Source organism: Macrosteles quadrilineatus, unplaced genomic scaffold (genome assembly GCF_028750875.1).
Source record: "Macrosteles quadrilineatus isolate MER2022 unplaced genomic scaffold, UCM_ALF_1.0 Scaffold_3__2_contigs__length_128488019, whole genome shotgun sequence".
In the NCBI taxonomy this organism is placed as follows: Eukaryota; Metazoa; Arthropoda; class Insecta; order Hemiptera; family Cicadellidae; genus Macrosteles; species Macrosteles quadrilineatus.
In genome coordinates this window covers 128,433,494-128,458,327 of record NW_026542596.1, presented here as the reverse complement: position 1 = coordinate 128,458,327, position 24,834 = coordinate 128,433,494, and the positions used below count along the sequence as shown (strand labels likewise).

General features: G+C 34.7%; 1 protein-coding gene across 2 annotated transcripts; it reads right to left on the bottom strand.

Moving 5' to 3' along the window:
* Nucleotides 1-1,324: 1,324 nt before the first annotated feature.
* LOC128990081 (uncharacterized) lies at nt 1,325-23,350 on the bottom strand. 2 transcript variants are annotated; one of them, XM_054412315.1, is made up of 3 exons: nt 23,270-23,350; nt 2,217-2,295; nt 1,325-1,623 (listed from the first exon to the last, which is right to left on the bottom strand). In XM_054412315.1, exons 1-3 carry the CDS (start codon nt 23,312-23,314, stop codon nt 1,400-1,402), a joined length of 348 nt encoding a protein of 115 aa, XP_054268290.1. In that variant the 5' UTR covers nt 23,315-23,350; the 3' UTR covers nt 1,325-1,399. The 2 variants fall into 2 exon arrangements, with proteins under 2 accessions (XP_054268290.1, XP_054268291.1); XM_054412316.1 differs by lacking the exon at nt 23,270-23,350 and adding an exon at nt 9,103-9,207.
* Nucleotides 23,351-24,834: the final 1,484 nt, after the last annotated feature.

The window sequence follows — 24,834 nt, the reverse complement described above, 5'->3', positions numbered from 1 at the left end:
AAACTAAAACGTGCGTGGAAAAAATTCAGCGAGATAGGATGAGTGTGTTCACTCCCATAAGCCGCAATGCCCCTCGACTAGTTTTACGTGCAACGCCCATGGAATGTTAGTGGAGAATACACGTGCAAATCTGTTTGTCAGTCTCACTGGTAAAACCAGCGAAACTGACAAACGCGTTCACGGACGTTTTTACTCTAGTATGGCCTGCCCCATATACCGTAATGTATCTCTCAAACCCACGGGTAACGTCCGTGGAAAAAATTCAGCGAGATAAGATAGGCCGGGCCACACTCATGTTCTTAGCAGTCTTGTGTCTCTTTTACCTCTTACCTTTCAAATATAGCCAAGTGAGTGTAACTTAACTTCAGGGAAGGCGTGGGACTCGCAGTGCATAGAAAGGATATAATTAGAGTGATAAGGCTATATCAGCCCCAGTTATATCATCACAATCACATCAAGTTGGTTGGGAAAGCAATGGAAGCTCTTGACATAATCCAGACCATGCGGCACACCTGAAAATACTGTATACTAATGTGCAACTGAAAACACTGTATATTGATGTGCATCTGAAAATACTGTATACTGATGTGCAACTGAAAACACTGTATATTGATGTGCATCTGAAAATACTGTAAACTAATGTGCAACTGAAAACACTGTATATTGATGTGCATCTGAAAATACTGTAAACTAATGTGCAACTGAAAACACTGTATATTGATGTGCATCTGAAAATACTGTAAACTAATGTGCAACTGAAAACACTGTATATTGATGTGCATCTGAAAATACTGTAAACTAATGTGCAACTGAAAACACTGTATATTGATGTGCATCTGAAAATACTGTATACTGATGTGCAACTGAAAACACTGTATATTGATGTGCATCTGAAAATACTGTAAACTAATGTGCAACTGAAAACACTGTATATTGAGGTGCATCTGAAAATACTGTAAACTAATGTGCAACTGAAAACACTGTATATTGATGTGCATCTGAAAATACTCTAAACTAATGTGCAACTGAAAACACTGTATATTGATGTGCATCTGAAAATACTGTATACTGATGTGCAACTGAAAACACTGTATATTGATGTGCATCTGAAAATACTGTAAACTAATGTGCAACTGAAAACACTGTATATTGATGTGCATCTGAAAATACTGTAAACTAATGTGCAACTGAAAACACTGTATATTGATGTGCATCTGAAAATACTGTATACTGATGTGCAACTGAAAATACTGAATACTGATGTGCAACTGAAAATACTGTATACTGATGTGCAATAAATACAGGGACTGAAATAATGAGTACATTTAATTGGTTAAACAAACTTTAATGCCATAGGGTTTTCACACTAACAGGCAATATTCAATTCATCTGCTTGTTTTTACGAAAATGCCTTGCGCATTTCACCTTCGACTGCGTTGTGGACAGCCTCATGAGCTTTTTGTACTGCGTAATCTGTAGCTTTACCTGCTCCGTACTGCAGAGTTTTGTACCCTACCCATCCCACAAGGCTTGGTATAGCAACCGCGGTAGCAAACGTTGCCATCAAGGTAGCCTGCGCAGCAGTTTTCGCAGCTTCAGCAAGAGTTTCCTCTGCTTTTCCTTCTGAAACCACAACACAATATAAAATTTAATGGCATCAATATCACTTCCACTGATAAATTCATGCGCTAAATATATGTTGTTTTATAAAGGCCGCACGAGCTGAGCCCTCACATTTTTACTTTCTCCCCATTTACATATGGAGAAAGTATTGTTTTTTTTTTAGAAATTTTTGAGTTTTAGTTTTGGGTGCAAATATACGTTTTGAGTAGCCCTGAATCCAAGATTTGTTGTGTGTGTGTGTTTGTTGGTGTGCGGGCGATTGCAGACACTAGGGATTGTATAATCTTCTTTTTTTAGGAGATGTTCGATTAATTAACATATTGTTTATATATATTTTTTAGCTTTATTGTACTTTAGCTAATGGTTTTTAATGGGTCGTGTCGAGAATCGTGAGGGAATCAAGAAAAGTTATCGTTATACTGTAGTTGGGTTTTGCTTTAGGTGTTTGGCTACCTTTGATGTTATTCACTGTAAATGCCTGATGATCTTGCGCTATTCTTCCGGCCACAGTGATGAAAATTCTTAATAGGAAAATCATATGCTCAAATATTCTTTTATGGTAGAGTTATGTCTAAAATAGTTTGGTTACTTACCAATTGATCGATAGGTAGGATGTGTCTCGTCATTCTTGAGTGGAAGGTAATTTGGTGCATTCTTGGCTTCGTAGGAACCCTGAAAAATTAGAATGTCTCTAGTATACAAAATGTTTAAGTACCGGTTCTGTACGAATGTTGTACTCTTTGTAAATTTATTACATACCATGACTCTAATAGATGTGCATCACGTGTGCAGTATCATAAGAAATTAGCATTATTTAAGTCCTATATTTTTTCTCCAGATGTGGGCTACTCTCTCTAATGCTGAAGCACCCTGACGGTTATAATATGGTATCAGTAAAAATGCTAGAGAAAACAAATAAGAAAACAACACATTTGTGCATTTTACCATGTTTATTTTGTTTGCATGTCCATCTCAATTACGTACCTAAATAAAAACTAATAAATCATTCAAATCTATATTTACTGGGTAAATAGTGTTCTTGCGTTTGCTGATGATGTGGTGATTTTTGCAGAGAACAGAAATGGTTTAGTGACCATATATCCTGATAAAGAAGCAGGACAAGCAAGATAAGCCACTTTAGGCGTTTTCCCCATAAGAATAACATGGAGATCATTTTTAGCCACTTTAAAAAATCCGAATCTTTGCCTATACATCCCTATACAAATGTCCAACTCCATAAATTATTTCCAACTAGTGGCCTATAGGGGCCATAGCCCCTAATTTAGACTACAATAAAAAAAACATATATAAAATGACAAATATTCGAAATAGGCCTATATTTTTAAAATTACCAATTTTATGTTACTTAAAATTAACAGTGTTTTTTGTTTTATATCTTGGTTTTCCTTCCGTTGGAGTCGTATATTAGTTGCTTCTGATGTGTCAATGAAATACAATTGTAAAATAATGATTAAATCAATAACATAACATATTAAGAAATGGAAACGTGCACACGGTTTGACCTGAGCCCAGAGAACGACGAATCAGAGCTGAAATCATACAGCCAAACATTGCACATCTTTTCTAGTTTAAAATTTAAGATTTGTTTTGTAATCTTACGAATTCTGATATAGTTTCCATTTGGAGAACCACATGTAAAGGTCAAAATTATTAATAATTATTATGAAGGCAACTCCCCTGTTCGCCGTAGTAAGTCAGAAATATATCTATGAATTTGTCCCTGAATTTTAAGAAAGTAAGGCCCATTTCCCGAAATCTCATTTTGTGTAGTGGAAAGCGACGCAAAAGCCATTGCACTGTTGTATTGCCTTATGTTTTTTATGAACTTCGAATCAAGTAAAAACAGTTCTTTTAGTTCGTCATTTACTTGTGGTTGTGGCATGTCCATTGTGGCAACATGCGTTGAAATGTCCATTTGTGGCCTCCTCTGCGAAGTGAAATGCGTCACAGTGCATGCAAGTGCTTTAAGAGGACCTATATTGCGAGAAAGAACACTCAACTCATTTTCCAGCGTTCTTCTAAAGACAGGTTGTAAAACAGATTCTGGATTTCTTTCACAGGTAGGCCCTACATGACGTTCTCGTTTGCATTTCTTTGGACACTCTTCCACGTCTTGCAGGTCTTCCCCTACCCTGTCTAGTTACTCCACTCAATAAAAAAACGGAAAACAAAAAATTTAACACAATTCATTTTGAAACATTATTTACCAACATTGACTTTCGGAATAAATGTAAACATTGCAAATAAATAAGTAACAGCTGATAGAATACAGACGTTTTTCATTCCCCATGCATTTCTTATGGTGGATATTTTACGTTATATCTCGTTTTCTGGTAACTTTATGGGAATTCTGCTATTTTTCCCGAGTCCCTTGGGCCAAGACCTTTAATTTAAGACCCTTCCCACTTTTCTGCGACTTACCAGACGTCCACAATTTTCTGGTAAAAATTTGGTCTTACAGAATTATATATATAGATAATCCCCATATATGTTCTAAAACCAACCTTTTTGCATCACTCACCTACATACCCATATAAAATAATGTTACACATTTTTTCCTTTTCTTTTATTTTTTCTATGTTTAATATTGTTTATAATTAAAAGTTGATACCCACGTAGTGTGCCGGAACTTAAAAAGTTTTGCCGTATCTCAATCCATTTTCGAGATACAGTTAAGGCCTAAATCAATAAAGCAGTGCCACACCGCAGTGCATGGAGTTTGTAGCCTTTGCCAACACCGACATTACATTACAATGCATTGACATACAAATAATGAAACTGTTGAACTAATTTAATAAATGGTATCTATATAAAATAATGTTTAAAAATTGGCAAGATTAAAGACGAATTAGATGGTTATATTATGTGTGAATATTGTAGTTTAAGGCCAAAGTTGTATTCTTATATTCCCTTAAAATTTTTAGAAGAAGAAGACAAGTAAGCCTTAGAGGTTAAGAAAGTGAATGGAGTAGACTAGGGATCTTAAACATTAGATCTTTGTTAAACATTAGACACTAACATTATTTAAACTGTCTTGCAACTGGGCAAGATTACTATGATGCTGTCACAAGAATTAAATCTACAAACCACCACCTTAAAACCTTAACTATGAATAAAAAAGTACTATCTTAAAATGATGAGAAGAGGTTTATTCTTGAAGATGGCATCAATTCAATACTCTTGCTCTTGATCATTATAAAATCGAATAAACAATAATCTATATTTGCCATTTTTCTTTAGGACTTCCTTGTTTATTACGAAAAAGTCATATTTAGTTTTATCCCAACATCAGAGGAAGATATTTCTAAATTAGTTAAATGTAACGTCATTACCAACATGATTGTTATACTTATGTTTTAAAATTTAAATCGTCCTGTTTGGATAATATTAGGAAATTTATATTATCACGTAAATGTTTGTGTACTTTGCTGCAAGATTGACACAAGTAAAATCAGTAAATATATTTATGTCGACCCATTGAAAAAATTGTGTAATATTTGGAATATTCATGTCGTCAAATACAACAACTGCCTGCGACTGTGATGTGAATTTGTGTGTACTACATCACATAATTTTCACCAATTTCACACTAATTGTAAATTTCACTATGACTGTGATTAAATTTGTGTGTACTTCGTTCGTCACACACATTTTTACAAATTTTTTATAAATTTCACACAATTTGTGCAAAGATTGTAAACAATGATACCACAACTTTTGATTATAAACAATAATACAAACATGAAAAATTTTAAAATTGAAAAATTTATAACAATATTTTAATACTAGCAACAGAGCCCGTTGTGGTTAAATACAACGGTCTCTAGTAAAATAATGGTTATGAAATCCATACACCACTTTACTCACTAATATTATGGTACAGTTTAAGCACATAACATTAGAATCACATACTTAACATAATGAACACACTTTAAATACAAATGCAAAATGTGAACAACATTTAATCAAAGAAAAATTAATTAAATAACAATATAACAATAAGCTGTTGAATTATTAACACACGTTTCGTATGATTAGATTATGCATGGCCTACTGGTAAACCAATTATTACAATCTATAAAAAAATTGGTTTTTCTTTTCCGAGTCGAGTTAGCTCTTCTACCCGACCGATTTTCATAATTTTGGCCTTAAACTAAAGGTATGGACGTACCGAAGATTTGCCATCAAGCATAGGCATTCTGACGTATATTTCGAGTTATGCACAAACTGCCTCCCTGTACATTTCTTATGGGAGTTAAATTTGGGTTTTTCGAGTTTAATGTTTCGTAGGCGGGCGATAGTTTACAGGAGGGCTCTTCTACCCGCTCAATTTTCATAATTTTGGTCTTAAAATAAAGATATGCAAGCACATATTTGTCATCAAGCGTCGTCATTAATTTATCTATTGTATTACTCGACAAAAGAATTTTTTTCCTTCAATTAAAGACGTATCCAAGCAGTTCTAATTACATTATACATTTTGGTCTAAAGACCTTAAGTGAAATACCAGCTTTCATTTGAGCTATTGATTATTAAGATCGGACTACCTAAAGCACACTGCTGAAACACGAATCAACAATAATTGCAATCGTTTCAGTACCTATCTGCAATCAATGATACGTAACTCTATTTTAATTTAAGTTATTTTATATGTTTTGGTCTTAAAATACTTCAAAAGCTTTTACTTGAGATATTGATAGTTTTAATCAGTTAGGTTCAAGATACTGTATCGCTCAATCAGAAAACATAAATTTGATTACATCTTGGATATGGAATTTAGTTTTAGATATATTTACTTAATTCTAATTACGTTATTCTATTTTTTGTTTTGACCTAAGAACCTTCATTGAAATACCAACTTCCATTTCATTAAAGCACACAGCTAAATCACGACCAACACAAATTGTTCAAAAAATTGAGTTATTTATCATCGATTTATAGCCAAACGATCTTGCTTACAACCTCAACAGTACTTTCATAATTATTTGCAAATCTTCACAAATTAGGCTATCCAATGACCTATTAATTATTAAATTGGTTCAGTAGAACTGTAGATTTAATTGTACAAAGCTTAACAACAACATCTTTAATTCAGTATTTTTTCACTACTATAAATTTGGAGGTTGCTTTAACGTTTTTGCAAATAACTTTGAAATGGTGAGAAAATCGACCAAAGTGGATGGTGATATTCTGAAAGAGAATAACATTTCCTACAAATTACAATTATGTATTTCTTGAAAATACTCAATAAAGGCAACCTAAAGTTGGCTACAAATATACAACTGTAAATATAAACTTTAAAAAAGTAGTTTTAAATTTATTATTTTTTATTTTTATTTTTTTAACCTCAAATATTTAATAAAATCAAACTTTCATAATTATTTGCAAATCTTCACAAATTAGGCTTTCCAACGACCCATTAAATAACAAAATCAGTCCGGTAGAAGTCTAGATTTAGTTGTACAAAGTTTAACAAAAATATATCCAAATTAGTATTTTCTCACCACTATAAATTTGGAGATCACTTAGATTATTGCCAATATCTTTTAAATGGAGGGGAAATCGACCAAAGTGAATGTAATATTCTGAATGAGAATAACATTTACTACAAATAACTTCTATGCATTTATTGAAAATACTTAATAAAGACAGCCAAAAGCTGTCTACAAATAGAAACTTGAAAAACAGTTTTTAATGTATTTTTGTTATTTTTACTTTTTCACCACAAATATTTAATAAAACCACAATTTTATAATTATTTGCAAATCTACATGAGTTAGGCATTCTAATGACCCATTAGTTAACAAAATCGGTCCAGTCGAAGTCTAGATTGAGTTGTACAAAGTTTAACAAAAATATCCAAAACTCAATATTTTCTCATTACTATAAATTGTGAGGTTACTTAGCTTTTTTGCAAATAACTTTTAAATGGTGAGGAAATCGACCAAAGTGGAGGGTGATATTCTGAAAGAGAATAAAATTTCCTACAAATTGATACCACGCACTTCTTGTAAATATAAAAAAATGGCAACTAAAAATCGCACCCAAATAAAAAGTGTGAAAAACGCCGTTTTCAATGTATTTCTTATGGAAAACGTGTTTTTTTTTAATTGTTCACCATAAATCATAAAAAAAACTTTCATAATTATTTGCAAATCTACACGAACTAAGCTTTCCAACGACCCATTAATTAATAAAATCGGTCCAGTAGAACTCTAGATTTAGTTGTACAAAGATTTTTAAAACTGAATTATATATAGAATAGATGGGTAGGCTACAAAATAAATAACAGTTACCACGAACATTTTCAAAGTCCAGACTTTTTTTTACATTTTTCCACACCTCGTCCATAATATTGTTTTATAATGCTTATATCTCGAAAACGGCTTGAGATACGGCAAAACAGTTAATATTCTGGCATACTACGTGTGTATCAACGTTTGATTATAAACAATATTACAACATAAACATTCTAAAAATCTAAAAAAATGTTAATATTATTTTATATGGGTTTGTAGGTGAGTGATGCAAAAAAGTTGGTTTTAATAATTTATGGAGTTGGACATTTGTGTAGGGATGTATAGGCAAAGATCAGGATTTTTTTAGAAGTGGCTAAAAATAATCATCATGTTATTCATATGGGAAAATATGCCTAAAGTTGCTTATCTTTCTTGTATAACCACTTCTAGAAGCTAACATAAGGTCAGACAAAAAAACCGAAAAAAAACTGAATACATGAAGGTCTTCCAAACAGGATGAAATTTTAGTTTTGAGTTTGAACTTTGATGATGAGTTAAACTAGCTTGGTGAAATAATTAGACACGCCACAGTACGGAAGATAATGAAATTTGAAAAAAAAATCGTTTGGGGTTTACATTTTACAGGTCCATACTTAAGCTACTTTAGTCAAAACTACCAATATAAATGCTAATATAAATTATACCATCCAATAATTCACCCCGTACAACTGTATGGACCATAAATTTGAGGATGCAGGTAGCATACTACTTCCATTATTAAAATATAGACAAAAATTGCAGAAAGCAGTATATCGCTTGGCACTCCGAGGATGAGATAAGAACTAAAGAGCTAAATTATATTGAAACACTTTAACAACACCTGAAATAGCCAAGAATATAAAAGAAAGAAGGGTCGCCGTTGGCGGGGTTAAAACTCTGCTTAGGTTTCATCTGATGTTAGGCAAGGTAAGCCATAATCTATCTAAATCGGTATTAAAATTTAAACTACAAGATTATGGAATGTTTAAAAAATATTAATTCAGTACACATAAATCAATGACAAAAGAAAAATTATGGATAGGTAGAAATTATTTCAATTAATCCCAAGCTATTTCATTAACAGTAAAATGTTTTCCTTTTTCACTTTTAATCTACTATGAACAAGATTTTTCTCTTTGTCTAACTATAGGAAACTTAAATATATGAAAGTAATATTTACCAAGATCAAAATGAAAGAAGCAACTAGAACCAAACGAATCATTTTGGTTGGTGGCTCCAAGACTTGTACACTAGTAAATGTTTTAAATTTTAGGTCGGGCGTTTTAACCAATTTGCGCACACTTGTGTGCTCCTATTGGTTGTTAGAGAATATCAATCAATCAAACTGTCATGTTGATTGCTGTTCTGGCATTTTCAAGCAACATGGCAGTTTAAACTGTCTGACTATCAACGTTTCGACTTCTCATAAGGAAAAAATTTAAAAAAAATAAAGATGTAAAAACATATTTGTTGATTTCACTTTAATTTTACTAATAAAATTTACAAAAGTAAATGAAAATACTAATAAATAGTAGATAATAGTAAATAATAAAGTTTACAGTTTGTCCAATATAAACATTATCACAATCGTTACAATTTCACTTTATTAAACGATTCAAAAACCACACATCTGCATGGAGAAACAACGAACCGGAAATATCAAATGTCGCACAGCACTTGTTACAAAATGGCCACTCGTTAGGAAAAATTGAAGACAATGTATGTATTTTAAAGAATTGTAAGAAAGGAAATGTGATGAATGCTCGGGAAGAATTGTATGTTTATAAGGAAAAATGTAAACATAGAAATAAGCTCATTAATGAACAAGTAAATTTTGACTCCAGTTGTACTTATAGAAACTTATTCATTTTCATTTTTATTTTCCACGGCAATGCCATTTACAAAATACAATCAGTTAAGATTATAATAGATTATATGAATACAAAATATTAAATTATAACAAAACAACATTTCTTTAGCAATAACAACAATACAATCAATCAACAATAATAAACTATGACATATTTCTTATTATATTTCTTATTATTTCTGTATATTTCTTATTGGCCATTTTACTATAAATCCCTAGTTTTATAAGTACCAAGTTGTACTTATAGAAACTTAGGGAACGCCATTTTGATTCTTGTCATTCGCCTATTGGGTCTGATGATGATTGGAGTGTCCAATCGAAATCGATCACCACTTACCAACTTTTACATGTATTTACCGTCTTGTAAGTCAACAGTATAAGTGTAAATATATTATTGCAAGTGTCATTAGACGTATATATATTTTCTGTATTTTTCAGGTAATTTAATAACACGTACGATGCTAATAAAGAAGTTTTTGATGTTTAAAGGCAAATTTGACTCGGGTCATTACAGTGTTATACAACTTTATCATAATCCCCAGGGTGTGAAAAGTACAAAAAGAACAAGAAAAGGTGGAAACTGTGCGTAAAGAGACAACCAGAACGAAAAAACCTGGAGAACCATGGAACTAAAAAGTAAATAACAGTGATGGTGTTAAATGTGCTCTGGAAGTTCCTAAAAAAACACCAACTCTTTTGAATTGGGGTCGTTAGATTGGATTTGTTACTACTGCAAATCTATGAATTTAGAGTCAGAACAGACTAACAGGGACACGACACAAGTATTTTCTCCTTATGTTGTCACAAGGGGAAGGTAAAATTAGCTCCTTATCGACATTCTGAGTTCATAGAAAATCTTATCAACATGGACTACATAGGCTATGTTGGATATTTAAGTACAATATGTAAGGTTTAAAAGGTTTTTATTTGCACATTGCAGGGTATTTTATTTTACATTTCTGTAACCAAACAAATTATAGATTTTTTAGTTTTTACTAGAGTTATTAGAATCAAGGTAAAGATTTTATTTTATTGTAAGCAATCCAATCCTTTGAGTTTTCATTTTCAATACGCTCACCTGTAGAATTGAACTTTGATCGGGATGTTCCCCTCCCCCGACCGGCTAGATAGTGAGCAGCGTCGGGTTAGATGTGCCTTGGACATGGTAGTGACCACGTCTTTCTCTGAACGCTCTAATATTCTCCTTTTAACTTTTTTACTCTTTTATAGTTTATTCCTCTAAATTCAGTGTAATTATTGTGATCATCTCAACACCTCGTCCGCCACGCCATGAAGACTACCAGACTGATTGAGGGCCCTCACTTCGCAGCAACGTCTCAGCATGGAACTCTCTACTCACAATATAATTGTACAGGTATTTTTAAATGGTCCTTCGGTTGCTAAAAATTACTCACAAACATTTAACATTTGGTCCTACGTGCCGGAAGATATTTTTATTTTGAACCAAAGCTTGGAAAAATAGACATTTTTATTTTGCTATCGTGTGTAAAATACGTTCAAATAAGTTTTTATTACAGTGAACAGTAATTATTTTACTTCTCAAATTTTTCCGAGAAAGTTGTTTGCCAGCCATTTTAGTGTGATCGTTAAAAAGGTCATTTTTATTTCGATCGTAGAAGTGAATAGACAATAGACAATAGACAATAGACAATTCTTTATTCCGTTAAACAATATACATTGCAATAGGAAAGGTCAATACAATTTAAACTATAATACAGTCATCGTTTTGTAAACATTAAACAAAAGTTTTACAATCTAAAAAATCTTTGGTAGAGAAAAAGGCATTTGCTTTAAGGAGTACAGAGATGGCTGACTTAAATTTGACATAATTGAGATTTCTTAATTCTAGTGGTAACTTATTGTATAACTGCAACTGTTGATACAAATGACAATTCAAGGTTTTACTTAGCCTAACATGGGGGGTGGACAGATCATTTCTATTTCTGGTTAAGTGTACATGACAAGAAGCTTGTGTAGAAAATGAGTTGATGTTTTGTTTTACATGGAGGAGGTTACTAAAAATATACAAAGAAGGCACAGTCATAATGTTTAGCTCTACAAAACTAGCTCTACAACAACCTCTAGAGGCAAGGTTAGCAAGTACTCTGATGGCTTTTCTCTGCCATCGAAAAACTTTGGTTACATGGGGGGAATTTCCCCAGAGACGGATGCCATAACTAATGAGTGAATGAAATAGACCATAATAAGTGGTAATCAAAGTATCCAGGTTTACAGACAATTTAAGTTTACGTAACAAGCCAACCACACGAGACAGTTTTTTACACAAATTAAGAATATGTGGTTTCCAGCTTAACTTGGAATCTAAAGTGAACCCCAGAAGTTTAACATCACTACTTACATAATCAGGAACTTGCTTGAGAGAGAAATAGATCAATTCAGTCTTTTCTTCATTTATAATTAAGTTGTTGGCTTTGAACCAAGATTTGGCACAAGTAAGAGCTTGAGACAAGTTCTGTTTTACATTATCAAATTCCAAATCAGAACACATTAATGTTGTGTCGTCCGCATAAAATACTGAAAAGGTTGGAACATTACAATACAAGTCATTTACATATATAAGATACAAAAAAGGTCCGAGAACGGAACCTTGCGGAACACCTGCTGATACATCAAGAAAAGTAGAACATTTGTCTTCAACAACAACCCTCTGCTTACGATTAGATAAATAGGATTTTATAAGATTCAACTCACTATTTCTTACACCATAAAAAGCTAACTTATCATATAATATTTGAAACGTAATACAGTCAAAGGCCTTTGTTAGGTCAATTAGGTTGGAGGCTACCACATGTTTATTTTCAAAGCTATTTACAATTTCGTTAACAACGGCTTCCAATGCAAGAACTGTGTTGTGATGGGGACGAAACCCATATTGATGTTTGTAAAGCAAGTTATTTACATTAAAAAAATTATAAAGTTGTAAAAACAGACATGATTCTATAATCTTACCTAATATTGGTACAATAGCAATAGGACGGTAGCATTCCGGTTTCATTCTGTCACCTTTCTTGAAAACTGGGGTCACATTGGTCATCTTCAGACAGTCTGGGAAAATGCCTTGAGAGAGAACTAAGTTAATTAAGAAGGTCAAGGGGTTGATAATAGAGTCACCAGTAGATTTGATTACATAATTGGATAGGCCGAAAATATCTTCACTTTTTGAATTGCTTAGACCTGAAAGAACTTTGGAGACCGTCTTGTTATCCACAGGTTTCCATCTGAAGCAGGAATCGGGTAAAGGCTTATTAAAGTTTTCCAGTAGATTGCAGTGGTTAACGTCACTTCCGTCTAAATCAGAGTTCAATTGAGCAGCTTTAACCGTAGTGGAAACATTTACAAAATAGTTATTTAAACTATCTGGGGGAATTGGTATTTCTTTTTTTGTTGTGACAAACCCAGATTCGCTTCTGATAACCTTCCAGGCCATTTTACATTTGTTTTTAGCAGTCTTTATAAGATTATCATTAGCAGCTTTTTTCTCATTGCCAATCTGCTTGTTATAAATCTTTCTGAATTCAATATATCTACACTTATCTTCTATATTATTAGTATTTTTCCATCTGTCATACATTGCAAGTAAAACCCTCCGCATTAGGTGTAATTGCGGTGTAAACCATTTATTAGACGCTGAACTTTGTTGAGGTCTACTAGCAACTTTCCTGGGCAGAATGTTTATTGAGGGACACATATCATTAAAACAGGTAGACAAGATATTTACAAAGAACAAAAATGCAATATTTACATCACTTAGTCTATAGAGGCTAGACCAGTCATATTGAGATAGATAGTTTATGAAGTTCCCAAGCCTATCACCCCTGAGAAGGCGAACAGTTTTTTTTGGTATCTTCACATGATAGTTAGTTTTACTTTTGTTACCATTACAGTAGTTGAACTTTGTCCATACACCTGCATGATCCGAGATGCGATCCTGGCCCAGTAGCGAAACTTCAAAGTGCTCAGGTGTAAGGTTAGTGTAAATGTTATCAAGGCAAGCCTTGAAACGGGTTGGCCTGTTGTTTGTGTGATAGAGATCAAAAGATCTTAGTAAATTTAAAAGTTCAAAAGACTCAGAGCTATCACTTTCAAGCAAGTCTACATTTAAGTCACCAGCTAGAATTAGGCACTCGCCAGAACTGACATATTTGTTAGTGACATGGAGCAAAAGTTGTTCCATATTTTCAATAAAGATATTGAAGTTCACATCCGGTGTACGGTAGACACATAGGATCACCATATTAAGATTGGTAAGTCTAATAGCAGCCCCCTCACAGACACTATCTTGGCAATACCTGGATATGTTGACACAATCATATGAGAAGTCTTTTTTTACATAGATAGCTGAACCCCCGAAGGAGGAGAGCCTAGCATAATAATCTGCCAGTACAAAACCCTCAGGAACATAAAAATTAATCTCTTCCTTACTGAGCCAATGTTCATTTATGCAGACAATATCCGCCGGTTTTTCCAGCAGTACTAACTCTAGTAGGCCTAATTTATTTTTCAAAGACCTAATATTTAAGATACAAATGTCAATCAAAATATTATTACTTGGTTCATTTTCTGAGGTTCGGGCATTAGTTGATTTTAAAGAAATATCTTCTATACCGGCCCGTTCTGTTTGGATGTTTGTACTAAAAAAGACCTATTGTCATTAGGCTTACTTGTGGAGTACTTATTTAGTCTAGGAGCTCGGTACTTTCCCAGAATACAACCTTCAGGCCAGAGATCTGGTGTAAGGAAGACCTCGGACATGTCAATCGGAACCCCCACTTTAAAGGAATTGTAGCTCGAGTAGCGAGATTGAATTTTCTCACATACATATTGTTCATCTTTGACTATCTTCAGGAAAGAGTTAATATCTTCACAGTTGACTGAGGTGTCTAGTCCAGAGACAAAAAGCCAAAATAACCTTTTGGCAGCTTTCAGGTTGCTGTTACTACCTTTACTAGTCCCATGTATAACAGTTCTAGGCTTTAAGGATTTTAGAGCTTCACTATACGTTTTTGTTTGGGTAGATTGCTGTCCCTTATTTGAAGTAACCAAGGGACTTTTATTATCTGACAAATGACTAGAGTTGCTTACCCTTTGAGGCCCTAGCCTAGGCCTGCCCTCAGACCTAGGTCTACTTGCCGACTGAGATTGACTCTTCTTGTAATTCACGGTTTGCCAGTCATAATTTGAATTTTTAAACACTCTCCCATTCAAGTAGTGCTCAGAACTTGGGTCATTTATGTTTATCAACTTTTTATGTACTTTATTAGTTGATCTAGATTGACGTTTATCACTTGATTTAGAATTAGAAAAGGCTTCTGCTACTGCTTCGTCTTCGTCATAATCGCAGTTGTCGTTGTCAGTATTGTCACCGCTTTTAGAGGTAGCGGACAGTTTTTCAGCATCAATGTCAAGGACATCCAAAGAGCTAGGAGCATCACCATGGCCCACAGAGTGAGAGTCCTCAGAGCATCGAATTGTCGGTTTGATGGTCTTTGAGGTAGAGGTTTTACCCTCTACAACGTTTGGATTTGAATTACAAGACTCAGCATGTTTATGATTCTGAATTATTTCTGATTTAAGGTTAGAAATCTCAAAAGAAAGCTGTAGATTTTTATCAGAAATACTTTCGAGAGACTTTTGAATAAGTAAATTGTCAGTTGATATTCCCTTAACAATCTGAACAAGACTTTTTACTGTTGAGTTTAAATTGATTATATCTTCTATGTCGACAACATAAGTAACCAACCTTTCAAGCTTCTTTCCACAGGGATCACAGTACCACCGAATTTTGTCCGCTAATTCCGTAATTTGGTCATACTCACTATTTGAAACTTGAACTATTTGAAAATTACTACTCTAGAATATTCACGAAACATTCAGGACTGTACAAGTTGCTGATAAGGGGAAATTCCCAGACTGTTTTGTATTGTTCTTGTTCATGTTGGAACGGAAACCAGCTGTCTTCCCTCTCACTCACTCCAGTACAAACATTTTTCGCCGTTGCGAGCGCTGGTGTAGTCTGCAATCTAAGATGGCTGCAACTGTGCAATTTTGACTCTGTCGTCGTCGTCACTCTGTCAGTTTGTCAATGTCATCGAGTTATAAACAATAACATAACCTCACTCATGAATGTTGGTGTAAAGGATTGGATTGTAGTTTTTATTCTAGGATTTATAGTTTGTTGTTGAATCTCATACACTGAAAATAATATCCTTAATTTGATATTTCTCAATTAATTTGTAAAATAATTTTGTTATTGAAAATCATCTTCAACTTGTCTTTGAAATAATTTGTTTGGCTCTTTTGAATAATTTTGGTACGTAAATAGTGTTTTACCAACAAAAACCTAGAGCTGGAAAAATATTGATTATTTTCTCAATTTATTGTTTAAAAAGGAACTCTGAGATTCTTTGATATTTTTTTAATTCATTTTTTAACAAAAGAAACTTATAATTATTGTTGTTGATGTTTTAAGCAGGCATAGGCCTAACTCAACGTATCCCAAGTGGTATTTAACTATCAATTTTCTGCACTATAAGGATATTTTGAGACTTCATTCATTTTAAACAGAATTTTCTTTAGGTTTGAGAGTGTTATTGAGATAGTCCTATTGGAGATAGCCTAAGCTAAGCTAATTAATTGTTTAAGCTCTGTAGTCTTGGGTACAAATTTGAAATTTTATTGATTTTAATATCTATAATATTATACTGTATTTGATATTTTGACTCATATAGCCTACAATATTTGATTTATTCACCCATTTTTGCTAAAAATTGAAATAATAATTTAGTTTAAAGATTTTTTGGCGCTAATTATTGAGAGTAAAAGATTAATATATCCAAGTGTACATAGGTATTGTAGTGGGTAGCCTACACTTTGATGGAAACTGAAATATAGCCTACTGGATATTGAATAGGTCAGAGCATTTTTTGATTTATAGGTTTGTTTTTAAAAAAGGGTTATTTATATTGTACTTTTTTCCTCTTCTGCTTACAAAGTATTTGTTTTGATATTAATTTCCTTATTAGAAATATTTGAATTATTTACTGGTTTGTAATTGGATTTTATCTCTTAATTAAGATTCAGGGTAACCTGCAAGATGAAGTTCACTACCTTTGAACGACAGAGCAAATTAATTCTGAATCGCCTTAAGAAAATTAAGGATCGTGTCTCCACTTTGGTATCTGATGAGATAGGGAGTGATGCTCTTGAGGAATTGGAGCAATATGCTGAAGAAGCAAGCATCAGGTACTCAGAGTTTGATAAATATTTTACTCGCTTGACTTCTACTGATTCTATACCTGACTTTGATGCTGAGGCAGTTGAGAAAGTTCAGGATGATATCAGTGACTTATTTATTCAGATTAAAGTGATTGTGAAACTATATCAGAAGGAGTCCACTTCTACTCCTGCTCATGCAAATACTTCACCTTCTAAGACTCTAAAGTTACCTCCGCTCACTTTAAAAGCGTTTAGTGGGTTACCCGACCAATGGTTGTCATTTCAAGGTTTGTTTGAAGCTTCTATTCACAAAAATGATAAATTAAATGATACTGAAAAGTTCCAGTATTTGATTACCTCTCTTGAAGGGGAACCATTGAATTTGATTAAAAATCTGCCAATTACAGCAGAGAATTACATGGTCGCCTGGGAGTTGCTAAAAAATAGGTATCAAAATAACAGGAGAATGATCATTCATTATGTTAATAACCTAATTGACCTCTCTAACATAACTAGTGGTAATAGTAAAGCCATCAGAACCTTTTTATCTAAGTTTCAGGAAAACACTCGGGCTTTGGAAGCTCTTAAACATGAGGTAAGAAAAAACAATATAATCTTGTCTACTATGTTGTTGCGTAAGCTAGATGGAGAGCTACGCAAAAATTTGAGGATGGTAGAGAAGACAGTCAGAAAATCCCCTCAGTAGAAGAAATCATGTCATTTTTAGAAGATGAATGTACTCATATGGAAGCTGCTAATCTTTCTAGTCTAAGGATATCCTCTGCCTCCCACTCTAATGTCAAATCAAACTCTGATTATTCTAAGGTAACTAATAAGCCTCGTACAGTTCTGCTATCTGCCCCCGGGTTACCTCAGAATCCCAGGTGTGCTTTTTGTAACAAAAGTGGTCATGTGATCTATAGGTGTACTGACTTTCAAGCTATGACTCCCTCCTCTAAATTTGAGTTCATAAAAAAGAAACACTTCTGTTTCAATTGTCTTGGCACAGCTCACAGCTCAAATGATTGTAAATCAAAACATTCATGCTTTCATTGCGGTAAGAAACACCACTCATGGCTGCATTTATCAAATCGCTCCACACCAACCAGTACGCTAACCCCCCTTCCATCTCAGCAAGTGAAAAGGAATGTAGTTGACACAAATCGCTCAGTGTCAGCCTCAGATAAGGAAAAACATCCAGTGGTTGTGTTTTCTCAAAGTAATGTTGTCAAGTCTTCTCAACAGTACTATTAGGCACTACCCTTGTGTATGTTAGTAATAAAGATGGCCATTCTCTGGTTTTAAGAGCTCTACTAGACTCGGGCTCTATGATTTCATGTTTGACTGAAAATGCAGCTAATATCTTGTCCTTAAATAGATGGCATAATGGACATAGTGATGTAGATGGCCTCTCTTCCTCTCACATCAGTACCAAAGGTGCTTCAAAGGTAAATATCTCTTCTCTCAATGGTACAGACATAGTGATGAACCATCCTGTGGTTATATTGGATAGGATAACTTCGGATCTTCCTCAAGCTCGAATATCAGCAGCGTTCAAGAATAAGTTGAAACACCTAGTTCTAGCAGACCCTACTTTTGACCTACCAAGCTCTGTGGATATGTTGTTAGGAGCTGACTTGTTTTGTAGGATTGTAACGGAGGATCACGTGACATTTGGAGACAACTTGCCTATGGCAATGAACTCTGTGTTTGGTTATCTAATTGTAGGACCCGCTCCCCTAGAAAGAACCCCATGTAAGGAGGGGACTGTATCTTTACTCACCACTCATGAAGTTGATCTGCATCGTTCCCTACAACGATTTTGGCTGTTAGAAGAACCTCCGCTAAAAATAAAACCGTCTCCTGAAGATGATCTATGTGAACAGTTGTTTTTAGCTCACCATTCCAGATACTCTAAAGGTCGCTACACGGTCTGACTACCCTTCAAGGAGGCACCCGCTCCCCTAGGCAACTCCTCAGAAAATGCAAAACGTAGATTTCTTTCACTGGAAAAACGCTTGAACGCAAATCCTGAACTAAAAACAGATTATGTGAAATGTATGAATGATTATATAGAATCTGGTCACATGGAGATAGTGACCCAGGACAGACTTGATGAATCTCAACATTTTTTCTTGCCCCATCATGCTGTAGTTAAAAATGAATCATCCTCTACAAAGCTCAGAGTTGTCTTTGATGCTAGCGCCCCCTCCTCTACAGGGATTTCTCTCAACCAGACGTTATTATCTGGCCCAAAGCTGCAAAATAAAATTTGTGACATTATTATTAATTTTAGACTACATCCTATTGTAATGTCCTGTGACATCAAGCAAATGTTTAGACAGATTAAAATGCACCCTGAAGATCAACACTTTCAGCTTCTCTACTGGAGGAAGGATTCATCGCTCCCCATGAGTATCTATCGATTAACAACTGTTGTTTTCGGCTTTGTGAGCTCCCCATTTTTGGCAATACGAACATTGAAACAACTTGTCCTAGATGAAGGTCAAAACTATCCATTGGCATCCAAAGTGATGGAAAAACAGGTTTACGTTGATGATTTAATATTTGGAGCCAACTCACCAGATGAAGCTCGAACTACGCAGAAAGAAATTATTGATCTTCTGTCAAAAGGTGGTTTTGATTTGAGAAAGTGGGTTTGTAACCGACCCGAACTAATAAGCGACATACCTGAATCTTACAAGGAAAAGCCTATGTATTTCCAAGGTCCAGATAATCCTTTCTACAGTATCCTAGGCATAAAATGGGAGTCAGAGAATGATCACTTTTCTTACAGGCTTGATATCCCGGAGAAACCCCTTACCAAGCGAAACATCCTCTCAGCCGTTGCTCAAATTTTTGACCCTTGTGGATATCTTGATCCTACCATCTTCTGGACCAAAGCCCTCTTACAACTTCTTTGGACTCTAGGACTGAAATGGGATGAACCCATTCCTACTGATGTTGCAGAAAAATGAAACAAGTTTTATGACCAACTCCCTCAACTGAGAAATATTTTCATACCTCGATATGTACACCTGCATGATGCCGTAGATGTACAGTTACACGGTTTCTCAGATGGTTCCGAAGCAGGTTATAGTGCTGTTGTCTACATCCGAACTGTCTCAGCAGATAATGATATCAGAGTGTCCTTGCTTATCGCCAAATCACGTGTAGCTCCTCTCAAAAGGATATCCATTCCGCGCCTGGAGCTTTGTGGAGCACATCTGCTGGCGGAATTGTTGAACTACTCGTCCAACCTAATCTCTCAAAGATGTGAAATCAACTCAATTTTCGCTTGGACAGACTCAACGGTCGTATTATCTTGGATACACTCCCCCCCTTTTAGGTTAAAGGTCTATGTAGCTAACCGGATATCTCAAATCCAAGATTTGGTTCCACCACACATGTGGTCTCACATTTCTACACACTACAATCCCGCAGACTGCGCTAGTCGAGGCCTCTTACCGTCCTGTCTAGTAAACCACAAATTGTGGTGGTATGGACCGCCATGGCTGTCAAATCCTAAAACTGAATGGCCAGTCTCCTCATTTAAAATTATGAAGAATGAAGAGTTGCCTGAACTCAGGTCTGAACCTTTGAATGTTTTGATAGCTGTCAATGAATTGGACATTTTCTCCAAGTTCTCCTCATGGAGCAAATTGTTGAGAGTGTTATCTTATGTTTTTAGATTCATCAAAAATACTCGCCTGAAGAAGAAAGAATCAAGATCCCTACAGTTAGAAGAACTGAATAATGCGTCCGTCCAAATATGCAAGATACTTCAATTGTCAGTGTTTCAAGAAGACATTGCACGTCTCAAGTCAGGAAAACTAGTAACATCCCGTCTAAAGCATCTCTCACCCTTCATTGATGATTCTGGACTCCTCAGGGTTGGAGGTCGCATTCAACACTCAACATTATCATATGCAGCAAAGTACCCAATCATCCTGCCTAAGTCGCACCATATAACTAACATTATTATTGATTATTATCACTTGAAATATTTGCATGCTGGACCACAATTTCTCCAGGGCATAATCTCTCAAAGGTTTTGGATCCTTTCAGCAAGAAGTGTGATCAAGAGTAGAATATTTAAATGTGTACGTTGCTTCCGTTGTCGACCTACTCCAGCTTCGCAGAAGATGGGCGATCTCCCTCCAGTTAGAGTTACTCCTTCTAAAGTTTTCTTTAACTGTGGAACTGACTTCATGGGGCCGTTTTTGGTTAAGCCAAACAATTTGCGCAAAACTAGCCCTGTAAAGATGTACTTGTGTATCTTCATATGCCTAGCTGTCAAAGCTGTTCATCTTGAGGTAGTTAGCAGCTTGACTTCAGAAGCCTTTATTGCAGCCTTGACTCGTTTTGTATCACGAAGAGGTCTTTGCTCAAATATTTTTTCAGACTGTGGAACGAATTATGTCGGGGCAGCAGCAGAACTACAACACATTCAGTCATTTCTACAACAGGATGAGACTAAGAAAGCATTAAATAAGTTTGGAAATGAAAATCATATAAAGTTTAACTTTATACCTCCAGCAGCACCTCACCAGGGAGGAATATGGGAGAGAACCGTACGAAGCGTCAAATACCACTTACGACGTGTTATTGGAGAACAACTCCTCAACTTTGAAGAATTTCTCACCTTATCTACAAAGATAGAAGCAATACTCAACTCTAGGCCCATCACTGCCCTCTCCTCAGACCCTGCGGAAGTTGATTACCTCACACCAGGACACTTCCTCATTGGAAGCCCTCTACTTGCACTTCCTGAGCCCACATGGGAAGATGTTCGAAGCAATAGACTCTCAAGATGGCAGCTTGTCCAAGCTATGTCTCAACATTTCTGGAAGAGGTGGCAGAAAGACTATCTCCATACCCTGCAGAGAAGAGGAAAATGGACACTTCCCCAAGTAAATATAAAGGAAGGTGATCTTGTATTAATCCACGAAGAAAATTCTCCTCCCCTCTCCTGGAGGACAGGCCGTGTCACCGCAACTTCCCCTGGACCTGACGGACTCGTTCGGGTTGTACTTCTTCATACCAACAAAGGACCTCTAACAAGGGCTGTCACTAAGGTGTCTCCCTTCCCAATTGAAGAATAGTTTCAAGTCTTCATCATCCTCCACCTCTTGTAAAATGTTAAGTTTTTTGTTCTTTTGTGAACCCCATTGTGGTTCACGGGTGGGGGTATGTTGGATATTTAAGTACAATATGTAAGGTTTAAAAGGTTTTTATTTGCACATTGCAGGGTATTTTATTTTACATTTCTGTAACCAAACAAATTATAGATTTTTTAGTTTTTACTAGAGTTATTAGAATCAAGGTAAAGATTTTATTTTATTGTAAGCAATCCAATCCTTTGAGTTTTCATTTTCAATACGCTCACCTGTAGAATTGAACTTTGATCGGGATGTTCCCCTCCCCCGACCGGCTAGATAGTGAGCAGCGTCGGGTTAGATGTGCCTTGGACATGGTAGTGACCACGTCTTTCTCTGAACGCTCTAATATTCTCCTTTTAACTCTTTTACTCTTTTATAGTTTATTCCTCTAAATTCAGTGTAATTATTGTGATCATCTCAACACCTCGTCCGCCACGCCATGAAGACTACCAGACTGATTGAGGGCCCTCACTTCGCAGCAACGTCTCAGCATGGAACTCTCTACTCACAATATAATTGTACAGGTATTTTTAAATGGTCCTTCGGTTGCTAAAAATTACTCACAAACATTTAACATTTGGTCCTACGTGCCGGAAGATATTTTTATTTTGAACCAAAGCTTGGAAAAATAGACATTTTTATTTTGCTATCGTGTGTAAAATACGTTCAAATAAGTTTTTATTACAGTGAACAGTAATTATTTTACTTCTCAAATTTTTCCGAGAAAGTTGTTTGCCAGCCATTTTAGTGTGATCGTTAAAAAGGTCATTTTTATTTCGATCGTTTGCTAAAAATTACTCACAAACATTTAACAGGCTATAAATAAAGTAAAAGAAACAAAAAAAACTATTTGAATAATATAAGATCTTACAACTCTGCATTTGCAATGGTGAGTTTATAAGTCTCACTTAGATGAATCATCATTCTGGTAGTCTATATAATTTTAAGATCCGGGGCTCCGTTTACCATCGGATTCGTTAATACCCTCTAAATTGAACCAAAGTATGCCCAACTTTATATTATAGCCTATACGACGTATACGCAGCTGTATAACTCACAGAATGGGTCAAAGATCCGTGTAATGCGGCCAACTGCTGATGCATGATTTAAATTACTATCTTTATTCCGCACGACGAATGAACAAGAAAACAACGAATGTAGGAATATACATTAACAAATTATCTCCATAGCATAAGTAGTTTATTAGGTTATCAGCATTGTAGAGTTCATACACCATTTATTTTTCAAATGTAACTCGAATTAATTTAAAACATTCATTTGGTTAAACTAATATATTGGTTTGATTAACATAAATAGTTTATACAGACCCAACTATCCGTTCTACTTCATATAAAAAAAATCAGTCCCTATATAAAATACAAAGATAAACAGTATTTGTTAATTATTAAGTCTTTAATTTTATCTATTTTTACTTTCTCCCCCTATACCATAGTATATGGAGAAAGTATTGTTTTCGTCAAAATTTTCGAGTTTGAGTTTTGAGTGGATATATTCGTTTTGGGTCCCCCTGGACCCAAAAAAGTGGTTTTCAAAGTGATGTCTGTGTGTGTTTGTGTGTGTCTGTGTGTCCGTGTGTCTGTGTGTCTGTGTGTCTGGATGTGTACAGAGCTAGAGACTACACCTGTGGTCCGATTTCGATGAAATTCGGTATGTAGGTTCTAATTCATGGTATCTCCAGGCGTTTTTTTCATTTTTTTGAAATTTTGATTTTTAATGGGGATTTTCCCATAAAAACCCATAAAAAACCGGAAAAATCAGATTTTCTCGAAAATGGCCCGAACGATTTTGATAAAAATTTAGTATGTTGTAGCCCTTTAAATTCTGAACAAAATGGTACAAATCCCATTTCTGTAAAAATTACGGTTCAAAAGTTATGGTAAATTATGTTATTTTCCCATAAAAACCCCATAAAATAACGAAAAATAGGATTTTAGACAAAAATCCAGTTTTTATTTGACATAGTATGTTATGGTCCTTACAATTATGATATTTTTTTTAATTTTTTAGAAATTCTTATTTTTAATGGGTATTTTCCCATAAAACCCCATAAAATAACGGAAAAATAAGATTTTCCCAAAAATGGCCCGAACGATTTTGATAAAAATTTAGTATGTCATAGTCCTTTATATTCTGAACAAAATTGTACAAATCCCATCTCTGTAAAAATTACGGTTCAAAAGTTATTGTAAATTATGTTATTTTCCCATTAAAACCCCACAAAATAACGGAAAATCACATTTTCCCAAAATTGGCTCGAACGATTTTGATAAAAATGTAGTATGTTATAGTCCTTTAAATTCTGAAGAAAATCTTACAAATCCCATTTCCGTATATTTACTCTCACCGCTTACACATGATAAAGGTTGTTGACAAACTTATGGGAGAAAGTATGTGTCAGAATGCTGATACCGTTTATTTTTCAATTTCTAATATTATTTCCTGATAGCGGAAAACACTCACGCACGGGCAGTAGCCTATGTGAGAGGCATTTCATATTTAATGATTACGTTAGTATATTATTTTATTTATTTATATCATTGCATAACTATGAAATTTTTACTGGCAAAGTATTGTAACAATGTATTTAAGTAGTTAGGGCCGG

Excerpts from the sequence above, each read along its gene's own strand:
- LOC128990081 (XM_054412315.1), bottom strand. The coding sequence starts at position 23,314 with ATGCATCAGCAGTTGGCCGCATTACACGGATCTTTGACCCATTCT. Across the intron at positions 2,296-23,269 it reads ACGGATCTTTGACCCATTCT|GGTTCCTACGAAGCCAAGAA; the intron begins GTGAGTTATACA and ends CTAATTTTTCAG. Across the intron at positions 1,624-2,216 it reads TCCTACCTATCGATCAATTG|AAGGAAAAGCAGAGGAAACT; the intron begins GTAAGTAACCAA and ends TTGTGGTTTCAG.